The sequence below is a fragment of the Scyliorhinus torazame genome, chromosome 9 (genome assembly GCF_047496885.1).
Source record: "Scyliorhinus torazame isolate Kashiwa2021f chromosome 9, sScyTor2.1, whole genome shotgun sequence".
NCBI classification, from domain to species: Eukaryota; Metazoa; Chordata; class Chondrichthyes; order Carcharhiniformes; family Scyliorhinidae; genus Scyliorhinus; species Scyliorhinus torazame.
Genome location: NC_092715.1, coordinates 149,647,439 through 149,668,408, shown reverse-complemented (window position 1 = coordinate 149,668,408; position 20,970 = coordinate 149,647,439). Strand labels below are relative to the sequence as shown.

At 49.2% G+C, this 20,970-nt stretch overlaps 1 protein-coding gene across 5 annotated transcripts in view; it reads right to left on the bottom strand.

Annotated features, from left to right (window-relative positions):
* vps13a (vacuolar protein sorting 13 homolog A) overlaps positions 1–20,970 on the bottom strand; it is a 753,359-nt gene that overhangs the window by 707,035 nt on the left and 25,354 nt on the right. For all 5 annotated transcript variants that reach the window (XM_072516625.1, XM_072516626.1, XM_072516627.1 and 2 more), the window contains exon 2: positions 3,187–3,230. In XM_072516625.1, coding sequence (XP_072372726.1) covers positions 3,187–3,230 — 44 coding nt within the window. The remainder of the gene's footprint in view (positions 1–3,186; positions 3,231–20,970) is intronic.

The window sequence follows — 20,970 nt, the reverse complement described above, 5'->3', positions numbered from 1 at the left end:
TGTTTAAGACCTTTTATGAAGAACTGTATAGGTCTCAGCCCCCAGAGGGAGAGGAGGGGATGCGGCAGTTCCTGGACCAGTTGAGGTTCCCGAAAGTGGAGGAGCAGGCGGTGGCAGGCCTGGGGGCGCCGATTGAGGTGGACGAGGTTATTAAGGGACTGGGAAGCATGCAAGCAGGGAAGGCCCCGGGGCCGGACGGGTTCCCAGTGGAATTCTACAGAAAATATGTGGACTTGTTGGCCCCGTTGTTGGCGAGGATGTTCAATGAGGCCAGGGAAGGGGGGACACTACCCCCGACAATGTCGGAGGCGACGATATCGCTAATTTTGAAGAGGGACAAAGATCCGATGCAGTGTGGGTCCTGTAGACCTATTTCACTATTGAACGTGGACACCAAACTGCTAGCAAAGGTGCTGGCATCGAGGATAGAGGAGTGTCCCAGGGGTGGTGCACGAAGACCAGACAGGGTTCGTAAAAGGGAGACAATTGAATGTTAACGTGCGGCGGCTATTAGGGGTGATAATGATGCCCTCAGTGGAGGGGGAGGCAGAGATAGTGGCGGCAATGGACGCAGAGAAGGCATTTGATAGGGTGGAGTGGGAGTATTTATGGGAAGTGTTAAGGAGGTTTGGGAACGGATTTATTCGCTGGGTTAGACTACTTTATGGGGCACCAACGGCAAGCGTAGTTACAGGTCGACATAGATCGGAGTATTTCCGATTATATAGGGGAACAAGACAGAGATGCCCGCTGTCTCCATTGTTGTTTGCGCTGGCAATTGAACCTCTGGCCATGGCGCTGAGAGACTCCAGGAAATGGAGAGGGGTGACTAGAGGGGGAGAAGAACACCGAGTCTCGTTGTACGCGGATGACCTATTGCTTTACGTGTCGGACCCAGCGGGTGATGATAGAGGTTATGCGAATCTTGAGGAGGTTCGGGGAATTTTCGGGGTATAGGTTAAACATGGGGAAGAGTGAATTATATGTGATACATTCAGGGGACCAGAGTAGAGAGATAGAAGGCTTACCGCTAAGGAAAGTGGAAAGAAACTTCCGATACTTGGGGATTCAGATCGCTAGGAGCTGGGGAACCTTGCACAGACTTAATCTGACACGGCTGGTAGAACAAATGGAGGAGGACTTTAAGAGGTGGGACATGCAGCCTTTATCGCTGGCGGGCAGGGTGCAAGCAATTAAGATGATGGTCCTCCCGAGGTTCTTATTTGTATTTCAATCTCTCCCTATTTTAATCACCAGGACCTTTTTTAATAAAATAGATAGGAGCATTACGAGCTTTGTGTGGGCAGGGAAAGTTCCGAGAGTAAGGAGGGGGTTCCTTCAGCGCAGTAGGGACAGAGGAGGACTGGCACTACCGAACTTGGGAGATTATTATTGGGCCGCCAATGTGGCAATGATACGTAGATGGATGATGGAGGGTAAGGGAGCGGCGTGGAAAAGGCTGGAGAGAAGGTCCTGTAAAGGGACGAGTCTAGAGGCGCTGGTGACGGCGCCGCTATCGTTCTCACCGAAAAAGTACACCACAAACCCGATGGTGGCGGCAACACTGAACATATGGGGACAGTGGAGGCGACAGAGAGGGGTGCGGGGAGCCCTGGTGGGGTCCCCTATCAAAAACAACCATAGGTTCGCCCCAGGAAGAATGGATGGAGGATTTCAGAGCTGGTACCAGTTGGGAATTAGGAAGGTGGGAGATTTATTCATAGATGGGACTTTTGCGAGCTTGGGAGCACTGGAGGAAAAGTATAAGTTACCCTGGGGGAATTTCTTGAGATATATGCAGGTGAGGGCGATTACTAGACAACAGGTGAGGGAGTTTCCGCGGCTCCTGACACAGGGGATACAGGGCAGGGTGCTTTCAGGGGTGTGGGTCGGAGAGGGCAAGGTGTCAGAGATTTATAGTGAGATGAGGGAAGAGGGGGAGGAGTCGGTGGGCGAACTAAAAAGAAAGTGGGAAGAAGAATTAGGGGAGGAGATAGAGGAGGGTATGTGGGCTGATGCCCTAAGCAGGGTAAATTCCTCTTCCTCATGCGCCAGGCTTAGCCTGATTCAATTTAAGGTGCTACATAGAGCACACATAACGGGGGCAAGATTGAGCAGGTTCTTTGGAGTAGAGGACAAATGTGGGAGGTGTGGCGGGAGCCCGGCAAACCACACACATATGTTTTGGGCGTGCCCGGCACTGGAAGGGTATTGGAAGGGAGTGACGGGAGTGATTTTGCAGGTGGTGAAGGCCCGGGTCAAACCAGTCTGGGGGTTAGCTCTATTTGGAGTTGCGGAAGAGCCGGGAGTGCAGGAGGCGAAAGAGGCCGATGTCGTGGCCTTTGCGTCCCTCGTAGCCCGGTGCAGGATCCTACTCATGTGGAAGGAGGCGAAACACCCCGGACTGGAGGCCTGGGTAAACGATATGGCGGGGTTTATTAAACTGGAGCAGATAAAGTTTGCCCTGAGAGGATCGGCTCAAGGGTTCACCAGGCGGTGGCAGCCATTTCTCGACTACCTAGGGGAACGTTAGAGGGAAGACGGATGACCAGCAGCAGCAACCCAGGGGGGAGGGGGGGGGGGGGGGGGGGGGGGGGGAGGAGGCTTAGTTGAGTATAGGTCAATAGAGTACGAGGTTTTGTTACTTGTATATTATTATTATTATTATTATTGTTAAAATGTTAAAAAAATTCTGTTTTGTTATTGTTATCGTTTCACTTGTTTTGTAAGCGGGAAAAATGTTGCTCAGGGAAAAAAATGTCAATAAAATATATATTTTTTTTAAAAACTTATTCACCGATAAACAGTTTGGGTTCTGCCAGTACCACCAGCTCCTCACCTCATTACGGCCTTTGTGCAAACATAGACAAAAGAGCTGAAATCCAGAGCGGAGAGTGATTACATTTGAGATCAAGTGACATTCGGACTAGTAGGATAACGGGCCTCTTCACTTCATTCTGTCTTTAAAGCTCCACACTTGGTCGCTAACTATGACAAAGATTAGACTAGTTCACAGCCAATAGAGTTTTCTGACTGGCAACAAGACACAGCTCCATCAGTCCGTTTTATCCTAATTCCCCTCCATTAATGGGGAGTTAAACTTGAGCCTAGTGTTGCAAAACACGAAGTACAGTAGTAATACAAAATATTCACAACAAAAAAAATCAAATTTAACAATCAGCTTACCAATGCATTTTCTTTTACTTCCAAGTTATTGAGTACCACATTCCCTGTCAAAAAATAAAGAATTAAAATGTCATTATAAAATAAACTTTTCATGCTGTAAGAGGGGAAGGGATATTGAGAGACAATATAGAAATATGCGGATGATAAATAATGATTAACAAACCACAGCATTACAAGATTCAATGAATTTCTGTCTTAAAATCAATTGCAAATTTTGATTATTCTGTACTTTAAAACTGCTATGGTGATGCTTACAGAAAGGTGTTTACTGAAATGCCCAGAGTAGGAGCATTTGTGCCACACACGACTCACTACTTTGCGACAAAGATGCAGCTGTGAATTGGATGACCTGATCCGTGAAACCACAAGGTGATGGATTTTTCTAGCTCACAGAAAGATTGATATTGAGCGTTCAACTTATTGATCTTTCAAATGCCGACTTCATACTACTTCCAAAGTCAAATATATAATCAGGACCTGTTACCTCTCTCACCTGATTAAGCTCCCTGCACGATTTTGTGATGCTGCAATTTCTGCACAATGTTAACTCACTTGAGATGAATGTTGGAATTTCAGATATGTTGTATTATACGTATTTGGTGAAATAAAGGTTAAAAGCCTGGCTTAAAAGTGTGTGTGACTGCTGAAGTCATGTCTAAAAAGATTCTTAAGTTAAAGATAATAAAGATTTTGGGAGCCAGAGGTTTAATTAACTATCTTAAAATATTTGGGCGAGTGCAGTTTTGTTTTGATTTAAGGGAATTCTCTGGGGAGTGGATTCATTTTCAGATTGGTGAGATGATGTCATTGCTGGGTGGAACTAAGGCATCAGGCTTTTTGAGAAAGCATTTTTAGTTCAGTTCTGTTCTGGATGAAGCTGGAAACGCAAGTCAGGTTTTGCTCTCTGCAGTTTAGTTAAAAAGAGATTAACAGTCTTTAAAGCAGTGCTGACTTGTCCGAGGACAAGGGGAAACCAAAACAAATCAGTTGAAACAGCTTGACAGAAAGCCAGAATTTCTGACAGGAGTCAGATCTTTTCTGTAAAGCAGTGTCAAAGATCTCTTTCTCAAAGAATGTGTGTGTATAGAAAGTATTCCTCTGTGCCATTGGTATTTATGGCGAATTGGGAGCAGCGATGGTTTATTTTCATGTTATTTAAGCGGGATTAAAGATAGCAATTAAGGGTATTGTATTCATTGTATTGAGTAATATTGTTTAAGGGGTAATATTAAGCTATTTCCTGGTGTGATGTTAAAGATTCCAATACTGTGTTAGGAATAAAACGTTTGTAATATACCACATTCCTATTTCTTTGTGTAATCACTCCTGGAGTGAAGTATCCTTTCCTCACAGTATTACAAAATTAAAAACAAAATATTTGGGTTTCTAACCAGTAACCTAGCCACTGTTGGGATCTGGTCTGGGATCGGAGTACTCTCACCAGATCTTGTACCAAACATTTTGTGATGCAATGTCGGCACAATAGTGCAGGTTGCAATACAGCATGGCTACAATTCTTGCCCTAAATAGTTTGACCAGACAGGGAGAGATAGCAGGATAGAGGTGAATCTGTTTAACCTCCTGAGTGCTATTAGGAAATGACGATAACTAATTTATATTTGTTTTGTGCTCTGGAATGGAGGCAGAGAGCAGGGAGCCTTGCTCTATACGGATGGCCTGCTCCTCTACATCTCGGATCTGCAAAGGAATCATGGCACTCTTTAAAGAGTTTGGAATCTTCACGGACTACAAACTTATCATAGATTATCATAGAATTTACAGTGCAGAACCTGAGCAAAAGCGAGATCTTCCCAGTAAACCCGCAAAGGGGAGGGGCAAAGCTGGAGGGCTGTCATTCAAACCAGCCCGGCACAAATTCCGCTACCTGGGGATCCAAATCGCTTGCGACAGGAGAGGGATCCACAGGTGGAACCTGACCAGCCTGCCGGAGGAAGTTAAAAAGGACCTACAGAGGTGGAACAGACTCCCACTCTCCCTGGCTGGGAGGGTACAGATTATCAAAATGAGCATACTGCCCAGGTCCCTCTTCCTGTTTAGATCCATCCCAATCTACATACCCAAGGCCTTCTTCAACTCACTGAACAAACTGATGTGTTGTTTGTATGGTGGTGGTGGTGGTGGTGGTGGTGGTGCGGGGGGGGGGGGGGGGGGGGGGAACTGTGGTGACATGTACCGACAACTGCTAAGGGGGACCAACACCCAACTGGATGAGACGAGGGAGAAGTGGGAGGAGACTTGGGGTTTGAAATAGGGTGGGACTCTGGAGCGAAGCCCTGCACAGGGTCAACTCCATCTCCACATGCGCAAGGCTAAGCCTAATGCAGCTAAAGGCCACCTAACCAGAACCCGAATGAGCAGGTTCTTCCTGTATGTGGAGGACAGGTGCGAACAATGCCAAGTAGGCCCAGCCAACCATGCCCAAATGTTCTGGTCTTGCCCCAGACTCGCTGGGTTCTGGACAGCCTTCTTTGAGGCAATGTCCAAAGTGGTGTGGATGAGGGAGGAGCAATGTCCAATAGTGGCAGTCTTCGGGATATCAGAATAGCCAGATCACTTCATGGGGAGGAGGGCCGAAGCCCTTGCCTTTGACTCCATAATCGCCCACCGGAGAATCCAGCTCGGCTGGCGGTCAGCAACACCACCCAAAGCTGCAGACTGGCTGTCCGACCTGTCTGAATTTCTCCAAATGGAGAAAATCAAATTCGCCATCCGAGGGTCGGAAGAAGGCTTCCACAAATGTGGGAGCAATTCACTCGGTTGTACCAAGACCTGTTTGTAGCCAACAACTAGGAAGCCAAAAATTCAGAGGAGGTAGCCACGATACAGTAAGGAAGGCGGGGGGGGGGGGGGGGGGCAGGTGAACAAGGAACTCAACCAAGCCCAACAGAAGAACCCGGATACACAAGGGAGGCGGGGCGCGGGGGAGGGGGGGGGGCGAAATGCAGGTGACCACAATTGACACGGCAAACACTAAGGAAGGAACAAATGAAAAGGAAGGGGAAACGGTGATGTATTTGTGTAAATAGTCAAAACCGATCTATGTGTAAATTGTTTAACTTCCACTGTTTGTTCATTTATAATAAAATATATTTGTTTTGTGCGTATTAGGAATAAATTATAAGGGAAGACATTCGGTGGCTGCCATGGCGTGAGTGGTCACACACAGGGCAGCTCCTGTTGAAGGCGTAGAAAAGAGCTCTTTTTATCCGAAATCATGTGCAACTTAGACGGAAATGTGTAATTGAAGGTTGGAGGAGAAGTTCTCTGAGAGTAGCATGTCTGCTGTTTCCCAAACCCAGCAGGTGAAGAATCTGGCCAAGGAGTTGGAAGAGACTTATGGTGCAGCAGCTAGTGGAAAGATGGTGGATGGGGAAGGGTCGGTGCAAGTTGGAAAGCCCCAGATGGAACAGTTGATGGCATTCATCAAGGAAGAGTTCCGCCAACAGAGGAAGGTGATGCAGGAAGATCGATCAAAGGCCATCGTGGCACCCCTGAAAGGCTCGATGGAAAGGGTGGAAAAATGTCTGAAGGCTCAGGGGACGCAGATCCGAGAGATCGCGAGGGTGATCTCTAAACACAGTAATAAAGTTGTTACACTGGAGGCGATGGTGGGGCTCTAAGGGGACCTTTGCAAGACGTTGAGAGTGAAAGGTGGATAAGGAGGAAAACAGGACGAGGTGGCAGAATCTGCAAATAGTTGGCCAGCCTGAAGGAGTGGAAAGTGCGAGTGCCACGAGGCACGTTTCGAGGATGCTAGTGGGGCTGGTGGCAGAGGGTGTGCTGGACAAGGTCCCTGAGGTGGACAGAGTGCACAGGTCTCTGAGGCATAAGTCGAGAGCTGGGGAACTGCCATAGACAGTGATCGTGAGACTCCACAAGTTTGTGGAGAAAGATCTAGAAGTGGGCCAGGGAGAAGGGGAACTGCGAATGGGAGGGGAACAAGGTCTGAATATACACGGCTTCCAGTGGCGGCAATGAGTGAGTGAGCCGCACATTCGGGGGCTCTCACTCCGGCGGGATTTGAGGACCTGGTTCCCCGGTTTTGCGGGACTGCAGAGCGCTGGAAAGACGGCCACGGAGGTGCTGAGGAACAGGCAGAGCTGCATGGAACTGCGGGAGAGCAGAAAGCAGCGCAAACGGGAGAGGAAGGGACAAAGACAAGGTGCAGGGGAAGCTGACCCGGGAGCAAAGATGGCGGACCTGCGGACCTCGGACCCGGCGATCCAGCAGGTGCTGGAAAACATGCTGCAGGTGATAAAAAGCAGTTTTGAATCGTTGAAGCTGGATAACTTGGATCCACTTCAGAAGGCAGTGGATCAATTGAACCAGAGATTGGATGCCCAGGACGAGTTAAGGAGCTGTTGTTCAAAAAGCACGTGAAGTTTGGTCTGCTCTTCCCGGCCCGTCTTTGGGTTATGCATCAGGGCCAACACCACTACTTCTCCGAGCCCGAAGAAGCGATGGACTTTGTGAGGGATCAAGGGCTGGTCTCGAAAAAAGGTCCCACGGACGCAAGCTAGGGTCCGAGAATTACTGGCTGAAGGGACGCTTACTGTGCCTGGACTGAGAGGTATCCCCTCCCCCTCTCGAATGGTCTTTTTCCTTGTATTGCGGTGTTATATATATATTTTTTTCTTTTTGGTGCTCAGAAAGGGACGTGGGTTAACACTTTTCTGTGCACACAGCTGGAACGGTATTGTACCTGGGGCAGCCTCGCGTTGCTGTTTGATGTTTACATCGTGTTTCACCTTTCCCATTTTAGTGAGACTGCTCCAGTGGGTCGGAGTGAGGGACGGTGTGCTGGGGAGTGGGGAGATGAGGTCAGGGAAACAATGGGAGTGAGACAATGGGGCGCCGGCGCGATGAGTCACCGGGCTAGCAGATTGGCTAGTCAAAGGACTCAGGTGGGGGGGGGGGGCGGGGGGTTATTTTGCTGACGTGGGGGGGGGGGATCTGAAGTAGGTAATGGAAAGGAGGTCGGGGGTGGAGGCAGCCAAGAGGCGAGCCAGGAATGGCACGGCGCATGGGCAGGCCCAAGAAAGGTTATGGCTGACCGGCGGGGTAGGGGGTTGTGCCCCCCAACCCGGCTGATCACCTGGAATGTCAGGGGACTAAGTGGGCCAGTTAAAAGGGCACGTGTTCGCGCATTTGTGGGCTCTAAAGGCGGATGTAATTATGTTGCAGGAGACACATCTGAAAGTGTCTGACCAGACTAGGCTAAGGAGGGGCTGGATCAGCCAGGTCTTCCACTCGGACTTGGATTCTAAGTCCAGGGGGGGTAGCAATTATAAGCGGGTTAAATTTGAGGCGGAGGGTGTAGTCGCAGACGGCGGGGGCAGATTCCTTATGGTAAGGGGCAAGCTGGAGGGGAGAAGAGTGGTGCTGCTGAACATATATGCACCGAACTGGGACGACGTTGACTTTATCAAAAGAGTGCTGGGGAAGATCCCGGACCTAGACTCACGTAAGTTGATAATGGGGGGGGAACTTTAATACGGTCCTTGACCCGGAGCTGGACCGGTCATGTCCCAGAACAGGCAGACTCCCAGCAATGGCAAGGGAGCTGAAAGGGTTCATGGATCAAATGGGGGCTGTGGACCCATGGAGAGCCAGACAGCCGACGGGAAGGGGCAACTCGTTCTATTCGCATGTTCATAAAGTATATTCTAGGATTGATTTTTTAAAATCTTGAGCAGGGACTGTGTAGGGGAGGTAAAGAATACGGAATACTCGGCAATCACTATCTCGGACCATGCCCCGCACTGGGTGGACCTGCAGGTCGGGTGGGCGAATTACCAACGCCCGCAATGGAGGTTAGACGTGGGACTGTTGTCGGAGGAGGGGATATGTGAGAGACTTCAGAAGTGTATGCAAAATTACTTGCAGGTGAACGATACGGAGGAGGTTTCAGCAGCGACCCTGTGGGAGGCGCTGAAGGCAGTAGTGAGGGGGGAGCGGATCTCAATTCGGGCTCACAGGGTCGGGGCGGATAGAGCAGAAATGGGCAGATTGGTTAGGGAAATTCACCAGATAGACGAGGAGCATGCGGGGTCCCCGGGGGAGGACCTACTCAGGGAGAGACGGAGATTGCAGGCGGACCTGGGGGTGCTATCCACAAGTAGGGCCGTGGAACAACTTAGGAAGGTGAGGGGAGTGGTGTATGAGCATGGGGAGAAGGCCAGCAGATTGCTAGCGCAGCAACTCAGGAAGAGGGAGGCGGCCAGGGAAATAAGTAGAGTGGTTGATGGGGAGGGGAGCAGAGTGGAGGACCCGGCAGGACTGAATAAGGTATTTCGGGACTTCAACAGTAAGCTGTACACTTCAGAACCCCCGGAAGAGCCGGAGATGAAAAGGTTCCTGGATGGACTAACCTTCCCAAAAGTAGGCAGGGGACTAGTGGACGAGCTGGGGGCCCCGATTAGAGCAGAGGAGGTATTGGGGGGCCTAAAGGCCATGCAGTCGGGGAAAGCCCCGGGACCGGATGGATACCCAGTAGAGTTTTACAAGAAGTTCTCGGAGATAGTGGGACTGGTCCTGACAAGGGTTTTTAATGAGGCAAGGGACAGAGGGACCCTGCCACCGACGATGTCACAAGCCACCATCTCGCTGATACTAAAGCGGGACAAGGACCCGGAATCCTGCGGGTCATACAGGCCAATCTCCCTGATCAATGTGGATGCCAAGGACCTGGCCAAGGTCCTGCCGATTAGAATTGAGGACTGCGTACCGGAGGTGATTGGGGACGATCAAACAGGGTTTGTGAATGGCAGGCAGCTGACAGCTAACTTGAGAAGATTGCTTAATGTGATCATGATGCCCCCGACGGGCAAGGAGGTGGAGGTTGTGGTGGCAATGGACGCTGAGAAGGCCTTCGACCGGGTGGAGTGGGGCTATTTGCGGGAGGTGCTTGGACGGTATGGTTTCGGGGAGGGACTGGTTAATTGGGTCAGACCCCAAAATGGTACCAGGCCCTAAAAGCTAGCGTTAGGATGAACGGGATAATTCATCCTAAGGGGTGGGTGGGGGGGTCGTGGAGCATAGGGTCTCTCTCTCTATGCGAACGACCTGCTCCTGTACGTGTCGGACCCACTGGCCGGGATGGAAAATATACTGGAAACATTGAGGAAGTTCGGCTGGTTTTCAGGGTACAAATTAAATATGGCCAAGAGTGAGATGTTTGTGGTGCAGGCAAGGGGCCAAGAGAATAGACTGAAGGAGCTGCCATTTAGGCTGGTTTCTGGTACTTGGGGATACAGGTGGCACGAGACTGTGGCAGGTTGCATTAGTTAAATTTGACTAGGGTGGTGGAACAAATGAAAAGGGAATTCCGGAGATGGGATGCACTCCCGCTGTCACTGGCGGGGAGGGTGCAGACTGTAAAGGTGACAATCCTCCCTCGATTTCTGTTCATCTTCCAGTGCTTCCCGATCTTTATCTCACAGTCCTTCTTCAAAAACTGGCAAAATCATCATGAGCTTTGTCTGGGCAGGAAAATCCCCGTGGGTGAAGAAGGCGATGCTTGAAAGGAGCCGCAGCGAAGGGGGGCTGGCATTGCCGAGTCTGATCAACTACTACTGGGCGGCTAACATAGCCATGATAAGGAAGTGGATGGTGGGTACGGGGTCTATCTGGGAGCGAGTGGAGGCGGCTTTATGCAGGGGCACCAGATTGGCAGCCCTGGTCACGGCTCCCCTGCCGCTGTCGCCGGCCAGGTACTCCACCAGCCCGGTAGTGGGGGCGGTCCTGCGGATATGGGAACAGTGGAGGAGGCATGTGGGGGGGGTGCGTCTGTTTGGGTTCCAATATGTGATAACCATCGATTCGCTCCCGGGATCATGGATGGAGAGTTTAGAACATGGCGGCGGGCGGGGGTGGGCGATATGTTCCTGGAGGGGAGCTTTGTGAGTTTGAGGGGCTTGGAGGAGAAATTTGGGCTGGTATGGGGAAATGACTTTAGGTACTTACAGATGCAGGACTTTGTACGCAGACAGGTCCCATCCTTCCACGCCTCCTGCCAATAGGGATCCAGGACAGAATAGTCTCTAGAGGAGAACGAGGAGAGGGTAGAGTCTCGGATATCTACAAGGTGCTCATGAAGGGGGAAGAGTCCCAGACGGAGGAACTGAAACTCAAATGGGAGGAGGAGCTCGGCGGGGAGATGGAGGACGGGCTGTGGGCGGAAGCTCGGAGTAGGGCAAATTCAACCGCAACATGTGCCAGGCTCGGCCTGATTCAATTTAAGGTCGTTCACCGGGCCCACATGACGGTAGCTCGGGTGAGCAAATTCTTTGGGGTAGAGGACAAGTGCGCTAGATGCGCGGGAGGACCAGCGAACCATGTTCACATGTTTTGGGCATGTCCTACGCTTAGGGGGTACTGGGAGAGATTTGCGGGGGTCATGTCCCAGTGCTGAAAACCAGGGTGGTGATGAGTCCAGAGGTGGCAATTTTCGGGGTTTCGGAAGGCCCAGGAGTCCAGGGGGAGAAAGAGGCAGATGTTCTGGCCTTTGCTTCCCTAATACCACGGCGGCGGATACTGCTGGCATGGAGGGACTCAAAACCCCCGAAGACCGAACTATGGCTTTCGGACATGTCAAGTTTTCTGGGTATGGAAAAAAATTAAGTTCGCCTTGAGGGGTTGTGTACTGGGGTTCGCCCGAAGGTGGCAACCATTCATCGACTTCTTCGCAGGAGAGTGAACATCGGGGGGGGATGGGGGGGGGGGTGTGAAGAGAGAGAGAGAGAGGAAGAGGGGGGGAGGGGGGAGATTAGGGTAGAGCAGGAGGGATAAATAGGTGGCTAGTGTCTAGGGGAGAGGAGCTGGCATGTGCAGTATGGTTTGATTGAAGTAGTGGTTTTATATTGATGTTTGCACATTTCTGTTAGCTGTAACTGTTTACAATGCCAAAAAAAAACCTCAATAAAATTGTTTGTTAAAAAAAAAATACAAGGCCATGACATATCGTCAGCAGATCAGGTTTGTGGTGCTCTACCCTGTGGAACTATGGGTGACTTATAAAGGCCAGGAATATTATTTTGAGACCCCAGAAGCGGCCAATGACTTTATCAAGGAGCATAAACTGGGGGAGAACTGAACAATTTTGGGAGCCAAAGGTGCTGGCACTCTGGAAGAATGGAAAATTTGGGTAGAGTGGGGATTGGAGGCAGGGTTCCTTTTTCTTTTCCTCCGATGTGGAGGGGTTTTCTTATTTTTTCTGTTGGATTGACAAAAGGTAGCAGGGGTGAAAAGTTTGTAAGGGGACGGCTGTCCCAACCCCATCTGCTATGTTTTTTCTTTTTGCCTGTCTTTGGGCAGGGGGGGGGGGGGGCGGGAACGCACCTGTGGTTCGTGATGAGTCTTTGTTTGTGTGGGGGAGGGCAAGGTCACCGGGGAACGTTCTTCATAGAACGCGACGAGGTTGGAGAAGAAACATGGGCTGGGGCGGAGAAAGGGGTCAACTTGGATGGGCCAGGCACAGGGTGAAATTAACAGGTGGGTGGAGCCAAAAGGGGAGGACGGCAGACGGTAGAGAGGTATGGAGGCGTAAGGGTGATAACATGGAATGTGCAAGGACTCAATGGACCGGTGAAACGATCTTGGGTCTTTGTGCACGTCACGAGTTTAAAAGCGGAGGTGGTCTTTCTGCAGAAGACGCTCCTCCGCCTGAAGAACCAGGTTAGGCAAAGGAAGGGGTGGGTGGTCAGGTTTTCCACTCGGGGTGTGATTCAAAGTCGAAGGAGGGTGGCCATTTTGACGAGCAACAAAACAGGGTTTGTGAGCGCAAAGGAAGTGAGGGATCAGGTGAGAGATATGTGACAGTTAGTGGGGTATTAGAGGGGACGCCGGTGGTACTGGTGAATGTGGATGCATCGAATTGGGATGATGTAGGCTTTATGATGGGTTAGTGGCAGCGATCCCGGACTTAGCCACGCAACAGTTCATTATGAGAGGAGATTTTAATTGTGTCCTAAAGTCGAGGGTAGATAGATAGTGTCCCAGGTCAATGGGTAGGATACGAATGGCAAAGGAGCTAGGCGGGTTTATGGAAAAGATGGGTATCGTGGACCTGTCGTACTTCAAGAGCCCAGGGGGGAGTATTGCTTTTCTCACATGTTTATAGGGTGTATTCAAGAATCAATTTTTTTGTGGTGAGCCGGGAGGTTTTGGTCGGGGTCGAAGGGGCAGAGTACACGGAGATGGTAATCTCAGACCATGTGCCTCATAGGGGCTGTTTAGCACAGGGCTAAATCTCTAGCTTTGAAAGCAGACCAAGGCAGGCCAGCAGCACGGTTCAATTCCCGTACCAGCCTCCCCGAACAGGCGCCAGAATGTGGCGACGAGGGGCTTTTCACAGTAACTTCATTTGAAGCCTACTTGTGACTATAAGTGATTTTCGTTTTCATTTTTTCATTGGCTGGAGATTCGGCTTAGATTGGGACGGGAGCAGAGTCCAGGTTGCAGGCAGATTAGAGGGTTCTGTGACAAAGTGCAGGCTGTGATTAAAGATCATGTAGAATTGAACCAAAACGGAGGTGTCGGCAGCCACATTTTGGGAAGTACTAAAAGCAGTGGTTCGGGGGGAGATTATCTCATTCAAGGCATATGCAGATAGGGAAGGAGGGAGAAATATGAATAGTCAATGAACAAGATAGTTGGGTTCTTCCAGGGAGTGGCAGAAGAGTATGAGAAGTGTGGGCGGGGTCCAGGGAATCACAAACATATGTTCGGGGGCTGTGAAATGTTGAAGGGATTCTGGGCGGGAGTGTTCATCAGAACATAAGAGCTCGGAGCAGGAGTAGGCCATCTGGCCCTTTGAGCCTGCTCCGCCATTCAATGAGATCTGGCTGATCTTTTGTGGACTCAGCTCCACTTTCCCGCCCGAACACCATAGCCCTTTATTCCTTTATTCTTCAAAAAACTGTCTATCTTTATCTTGAAAACATTTAATGAAGGACCCTCAACTGCTTCACTGGGCAGGGAATTCCATAGATTCACAAACCTTTGCGTGAAAAAGTTCCTCCTAAACTCAGTCCTAAATCTACTTCCCCTTATTTTGAGGCTATGCCCCCTAGTTCTGCTTTCACCCGCCAGTGGAAACAACCTGCCCGCATCTATCCTATCTATTCCTTTCATAATTTTATATTTTTCTGTAAGATCCCCCCCGCATCCTTCTAAATTCCAACGAGTACAGTCCCAGTCTACTCAACCTCTCCTCATAATCCAAACCCCTCAACTCTGGGATTAACCTAGTGAATCTCCTCTGCACATCCTCCAACACCAGTATGTCCTTTCTCAGGTAAGGAGAGGAATTTGGATCAGTTAAGTGAATGGGCTAGGGTCTGGAAGATGGAATACAATGTTGACAAATGTGAGGTTATCCATTTTGGTAGGAATAACAGCAAAAGGGATTATTATTTAAATGATAAAATATTAAAACATGCTGCTGTGCAGAGGGACCTGGGTGTCCAAGTGCAAGAGTCTCAAAAAGTTGTTTTACAGGTGCAACAGATGATTAAGAAGGCAAATGGAGTCTTGTCCTTCATTGCTAGAGGGATGGAGTTTAAGACTAGGGAGATTATTCTGCAACTGCATAAGGTGTTAGTGAGGCCACACCTGCCGTATTGTGTTCAGTTTTGGTCTCCTTACCTGAGAAAGGACGTATTGGCGCTGGAGGGTGTGCAGAGGAGATTCCCTAGGTTAATCCCAGAGTTGAGGGGTTTGGATTACGAGGAAAGGTTGAGTAGACTGGGACTGTACTCGTTGGAATTTAGAAGAATGCGGGGGGGGGGGCGATCTTATAGAAAAAAACTTTTACTATCTGTTCTTATATTCTGAGCAAGTTTACTCTCACAATCTATCTTACTCTTCTTTATAGCTTTTTTAGGAGCTTTCTGTTGCCCCCTAAAGATTTCCCAATCCTCTCGTCTCCCACTAATCTTTGCCATTTTGATGCTTTTTCCTTCAGTTTGTTACTCTCCCTTATTTCCTTAGATATCCACGGTCGGGTTTCCCTCTTTCTACTGTCCTTCCTTTTTGTTGGTATAAACCTTTGCTGAGCACTGTGAAAAATCACTGTTTCACCATAACGTCTTTGCTCCTAGTCTACCGTAGCCAGCTCTTCGCTCATCCTATTGTAATCTTCTTTGTTTGAGCACAAAACACTAGTTACCTTCTCACTCTCCATCTGTATTTTAAGTTCCACCATATTGCAATCGCTCCTTCCGAGGGGATTCCTAACTATGAGATCATTAATCAATCCTGCCTCATTACACAGGACCAGATCTAGGATAGTTTGTTCCCTCGTAGGTTCCATTACCTACTGTTCTAGGAAACTATCGCGGAGTCATTCTATAAACTCATCCTCAAGGCTGCCTTGACCGATCTGGTTTAATCAATCAACATGTAGATTAAACTCCCCCATGATTGTAATGATATGCAGACAGGTAGCCAATGGGTAATCAGAACACCCAGTGGTGGCATCACCACAAGAGGGCATCACACGACCACTATAAAAGAAAAGACACATAGGCCCTCTGCCCCTTCCACCGGCAGAAATCTAGAGAGCAAGACGTGTGTATTAAGCAGCCCCGTCACACCATCACATGTGGTCTAGAGTAAGTTCATATAGTTAGTAGAGTGTACTGTGTTACTAGAGTCAGATCAGTAGAGTGTAGAACCCATTTAGGAGCGTTGCTAATTGCTCAATAAATACGCTCAACTTACCTCGAAGTCTGGAGTATTCTTCAACAGCGCCGACACCAAGTAGCGGCTTATGTTAAAGTAACATAACACATTCTACAAGAAGTGGCTACTCTATCTACCTAGTTAAACTCAGTAAGTTCAGAGATAATCTCAGACAGCTCTTTGGCAACAGAGCCAACACATGCATTGCCGTCGGAACAAAGCCACCGAATCCAGGCACGATGGACAAGGCACAAGCTCCTCATCACCTCACGACCACCGGTAATCTCAGTGCTAACTGGCGTTCGTTTAAACAAAATTTCCATTATATGTAGAAGCATCTGACTTGAACAGCGCGACTGATGCTCGGAAAATAGCTCTCCTATTGACCACTGTGAGTGACCACGCGATAGAGATCTTCAACTCGTTTCAATACACAGAAGGGCAGGATAAAACAAAATACGAAACTATCCTGAAAACATTCGATAGCCAGTGCGAGGTTGACACAAACAAAATATTTGAGCGCTACATCTTTAAACAAGGGATGCAAGGGAAAGATGAATCCTTCAATAGTTTTCTCGCTAACCTTAGACTGCTTGCCCAATCCTTCAACTTCGGTGACATAACTGACTCCATGATCAGAGACCAAATCGTTTTTGGAATCCACTCTGATCCTCAGAGAGCAACAGCTAAAAATTAAACATATGACTTTAAAGATCGCTATCGAAACATGCACTGTAAATGAACACTCAAAAAATGGCTACTTACAATACAGAAACGCTGAGAGTGAAAACAAAAAACTCCCATGAGGTGGAGAGCGTTCAGGCCATCTCCCGAATGCAGCGCCTCCACATCTCCGATGGCAGACATCTTGCGCGCTCCTCCTATAGCCCGGCGCATGCGCAGTACGACTGGAAACACGAATCGGCTGAGAACCGCACCGCGCATGCGCACTACGACCAAATGTATGAAATGGCCGTGAACCGCGCGTGCGCGACGATGCATGGAACGTCATGACGTGTACAAAGTGGGGAACCGCCCATTTAGAAAAAAATGACCTGCAAAAGGCAAAACAATATCTCCAATGTGGGAGACTCAACCACTATGCTGCCCAGTGCAGATCTGCACCACAATTCAGGAGTCAGCGACCACAGTTCAAACAGAACGGCATCAGAAGTGTGCAACACCAAACGGATGACTCTGATCAAGGTAGTGCAACAGATCCAGCTGAGGACTACCTGGATAAAACATTCCGAGCAGTCATCATCACAAAGTGCGAAAACACCATACCAGACACCTCGCAAGTCAAATCAATCCTTGCCGTTGATTCCAAGGATGAATGTAATACAGTGCTGGATGTCAACCAATGCCCCATCCAGTTCAAACTGGACACAGGTGCCTCCGCCAACCTGATCTCGCAGTTTGACTTCACGAAAATCAAGACGGCTCCCAAAATCCTTCCAGCTGCCTGCAAACCCCAGGATTACAATGGCAACGCAATCACGGCACTGGGGTCATGCCATCTGACAGTGCCCAACCGACACACAGAGACAAGCCTGAGATTCAAGGTTGGCCAACCAGGCAGGGCGTCCCTGCTAGTTGCGCAAGCCTGCAAGCAACTGAACCTCATTCAAAGGGTCTACATCATGAGGACGTCTCATCAGGATCTTCAGGCCCGCATCGACGACATACTGAACCAATACCCAGATGTCTTCAGCGGAATGGGCACACTTCCATAAGAGTACAAAATTCTACTGCGGGCTGATGCAAAACCAGTGGTCCACCCACCAAGGAGGAGTTCCTGCTCCACTGAGGGAGCGACTAAACGCAGAACTCGCAAGCCTACAGAAGGAAAGCATCATCTCCAAGGTCACCGAACCAACTGACTGGGTCAGCTCGATGGTGTGCGCCAAGAAGCCTTCGGAGGACCTACGAATCTGCATCGACCCCAAGGATCTAAACAAAAACATTATGCGGGAACATTACCCAATCCCCAAAAGGGAAGAAATCACGAGCGAAATGGCACCTTCGCGCTTCTTCACGAAACTAGACACATCCCAAAGATTCTGGCAGATCCAACTCGAAGAATCCAGTAGAAAGCTCTGCACGTTCAACACGTCTTTTGGAAGATTCTGCTACAACCGAATGCCATTTGGCATCATCTCGGCATCTGAAATATTCCACCGCATCATGGAACAGACGATGGAAGGAATAGACGGGGTTCGTGTCTATGTCGACGATGTCATCATCTGGTCTTCAACTCCGGAGGAACATGTGTCTCGCCTGAAGAGAGTATTCCGGCGTATACATGAGCATGGCCTCAAGCTAAACAAATCCAAGTGCAGCTTTGGGATGTCTACGCTCAAGTTCCTGGGCGATCAGATATCGAAACACGGTGTCCGCCCGGACATGGACAAAATAAAAGCCATTGAGGCAATGAAAGCCCCCCGAGGACAAGAAAGTGCTTCCTTGGAGTTGTAAACTTCCTAGGCAAATTCATCCTGAATTTGGCCACACACACAACATCCCTAAGAAAATTGATAAAGAAATCAACTGCCTTCGAGTGGACGACAGAACACCAGACAGAGTGGTTGGAGCTGAAGGCCAAACTCACCACTGCACCTGCCCTCGCCCAGATTGCGAAACTAAGATCTCGACCGATGCAAGTCAGGATGACATTGGAGCAGCACTGCTGCAGAAAGACGACATCATCATGGGTCCCAATAGCATACGCATCATGGGCAATGACACCGACAGAGACCAGGTACGCGCAGATTGAAAAAGAGGTTTTAGGTTTTCTCACCGGCATCCTCAAATTCCATGACTACGTCTACGGACTGCCAACATTCACAGTTGAAACAGAACACTCTGGTCCACATCAACCAAAAGAACCTGAACGACATGACCCCCGATTACAGAGAATTCTGCTCAAACTTTGGTGGTATGATTTCAATCTTGTGTACACGCTTGGCAAAGAGCTCATCACTGCAGATGCATTGTCACGCTCCGTCACATCACCGAGTGAGCCACTGGAGATCATCCAGCACATTGAATCGCAGGTAGAAATGTGCGCAAGCAACCTCCCGACAACAGACGAAAAACCCGTTCTCATCAAAGAAGAGACGGACAAAGACCCCCTGCTGCAGCGAGTCATCTACAACCTCAACAATGAGTGGCCGAAAGGGCAATGCCCTTAATTCTACAACGTCAAAGACGACCTAATGCTGATCAACAGAATCCTGCTAAAGATGGACAGAATAACGATCCCGCTGCGTCTCAAGCAAATGGAACTGCGACAAATTCACGAGGAACACCTGGGCATAGAAAAATGCAGAAGCAGGGCCCGACAAGCCGTCTACTGGCCCGGCATCAACCAGGACATCACGGAAATAGTCCTGGACTGCGAGACCTGTCAGAAGTTCCAACCAGCACAGGGTAAGGAGACGCACCAGCAACACGACTTGGAAACCTCTCCATTGTCCAAGGTCGGCATTGACCTATTCCATGCGAGTGGTCGCGACTACATACTTACTCATTGATTACTTCTCAAACTATCCGAAGGTGCTGAAGCTGTCCGGCCTCACCTCAGACCGTCATCAAAGCGTGCAAAGAGACGTTTTCATGGCATGGTATCCCGAATACTGTCATGAGCGACAATGGCCCGTGCTTCCACGGTCGAGAATGGATCACGTTTTCTAAAGGCTGCAACTTCAAACACATTACCTCCAGTCCGCACTACCCATAGTCCAACGGCAAAGTCGAAAATGGGGTGCACATCATCAAACAACTTATCTACAAAGCCTTTACTCCGCCTCCGACATACACCTTGCACCACTATCGTACCGGCGACTCCCTTATTAACTGGCATGTCACCAGTTCAACTGTTGATGAACAGGGACCAGAGAACAACACTTCCTGCCCTACACCTGCCCAACCCAGATCACCTACTGGTACTACAAAAGATGCAACAGCTTTGTGACAGTCAGAAACATCACTATGACGCACATGCCACTGATCTGGACGCGCTATCCCCAGCAGACACCGTCAGGATCAAAATACCTGATGGCGGGTGGTCTGCCCCAGTTAATATTATTCAGCAGGCCGCGCCCAGATCCTACGTGATCAAACCGGCTGACAGCACTATCATTCAAAGAAATCGAAGGGCACTTTGGAAAATCACACGGCCACAACCAATTCCCCCTCCACTGCCATCTGTTGAAGCGCCACCTCAAGACACCGCGAACCACGATTCCACCCGTCGTGATTCCCACACGACTATCAAGACACCTGCATCTCCTCCACCACCTCTCAGAAGGTCATCAAGGACGAGGCGGAGACCCCAAAGACTGGACTTATGAACATTTTCCTTCTCATGTCTACCATATATCAAAGTCATGCATATCATGTTATTATCTTTAGCACTGTCAACCATAGCTACCATCACCACATTAGAAATGCACACAAAAAAAGGGGTGAGATGTAATGATATGCAGACAGGTAACCAATGGGTAATCAGAACACCCAGTGGTGGCATCATCACAAGACGGCATCACACGACCACTATAAAAGAAAAGACACACAGGCCCTCTGCCCCTTCCACCGGCAGAAACCCAGCGAGCCAGACGTGTGTATTAAGCAGCATCGTCACACCATCATGTGGTCTAGAGTAAGTTCACATAATTAGTAGAGTTGTAACCATCCGGGATGGCCACGTCCCGATTACAAAATGGACACTTGCAAAGAATGCAGGGAAAGTTGGACAATGCTAAGAAACAAGCAGGTGCAAGCTCTGTCTGTTGATTAGAACCTTAAACTCTCAGACAGGATAGAAACTACCAAACAATCTACATACTAATGAGCCATCTCCGGGGACAAAAGGGAAACATTTAGATACACAATGTTAGGACAGACTCCCCGGCGCCAGAAGAAGCTAAGACAAAGCAGACTAACAGTCACCAGGACACGCCCAGCGATCAGGGAACCACCCCTCTATTGGAGGAAAATCGATACAGATGATTGGGAAAGACCCAATTAGTTGAGGCCAAATTCAAGGCCCTCCCAAACGAGCGCAAAGCCCTTTCA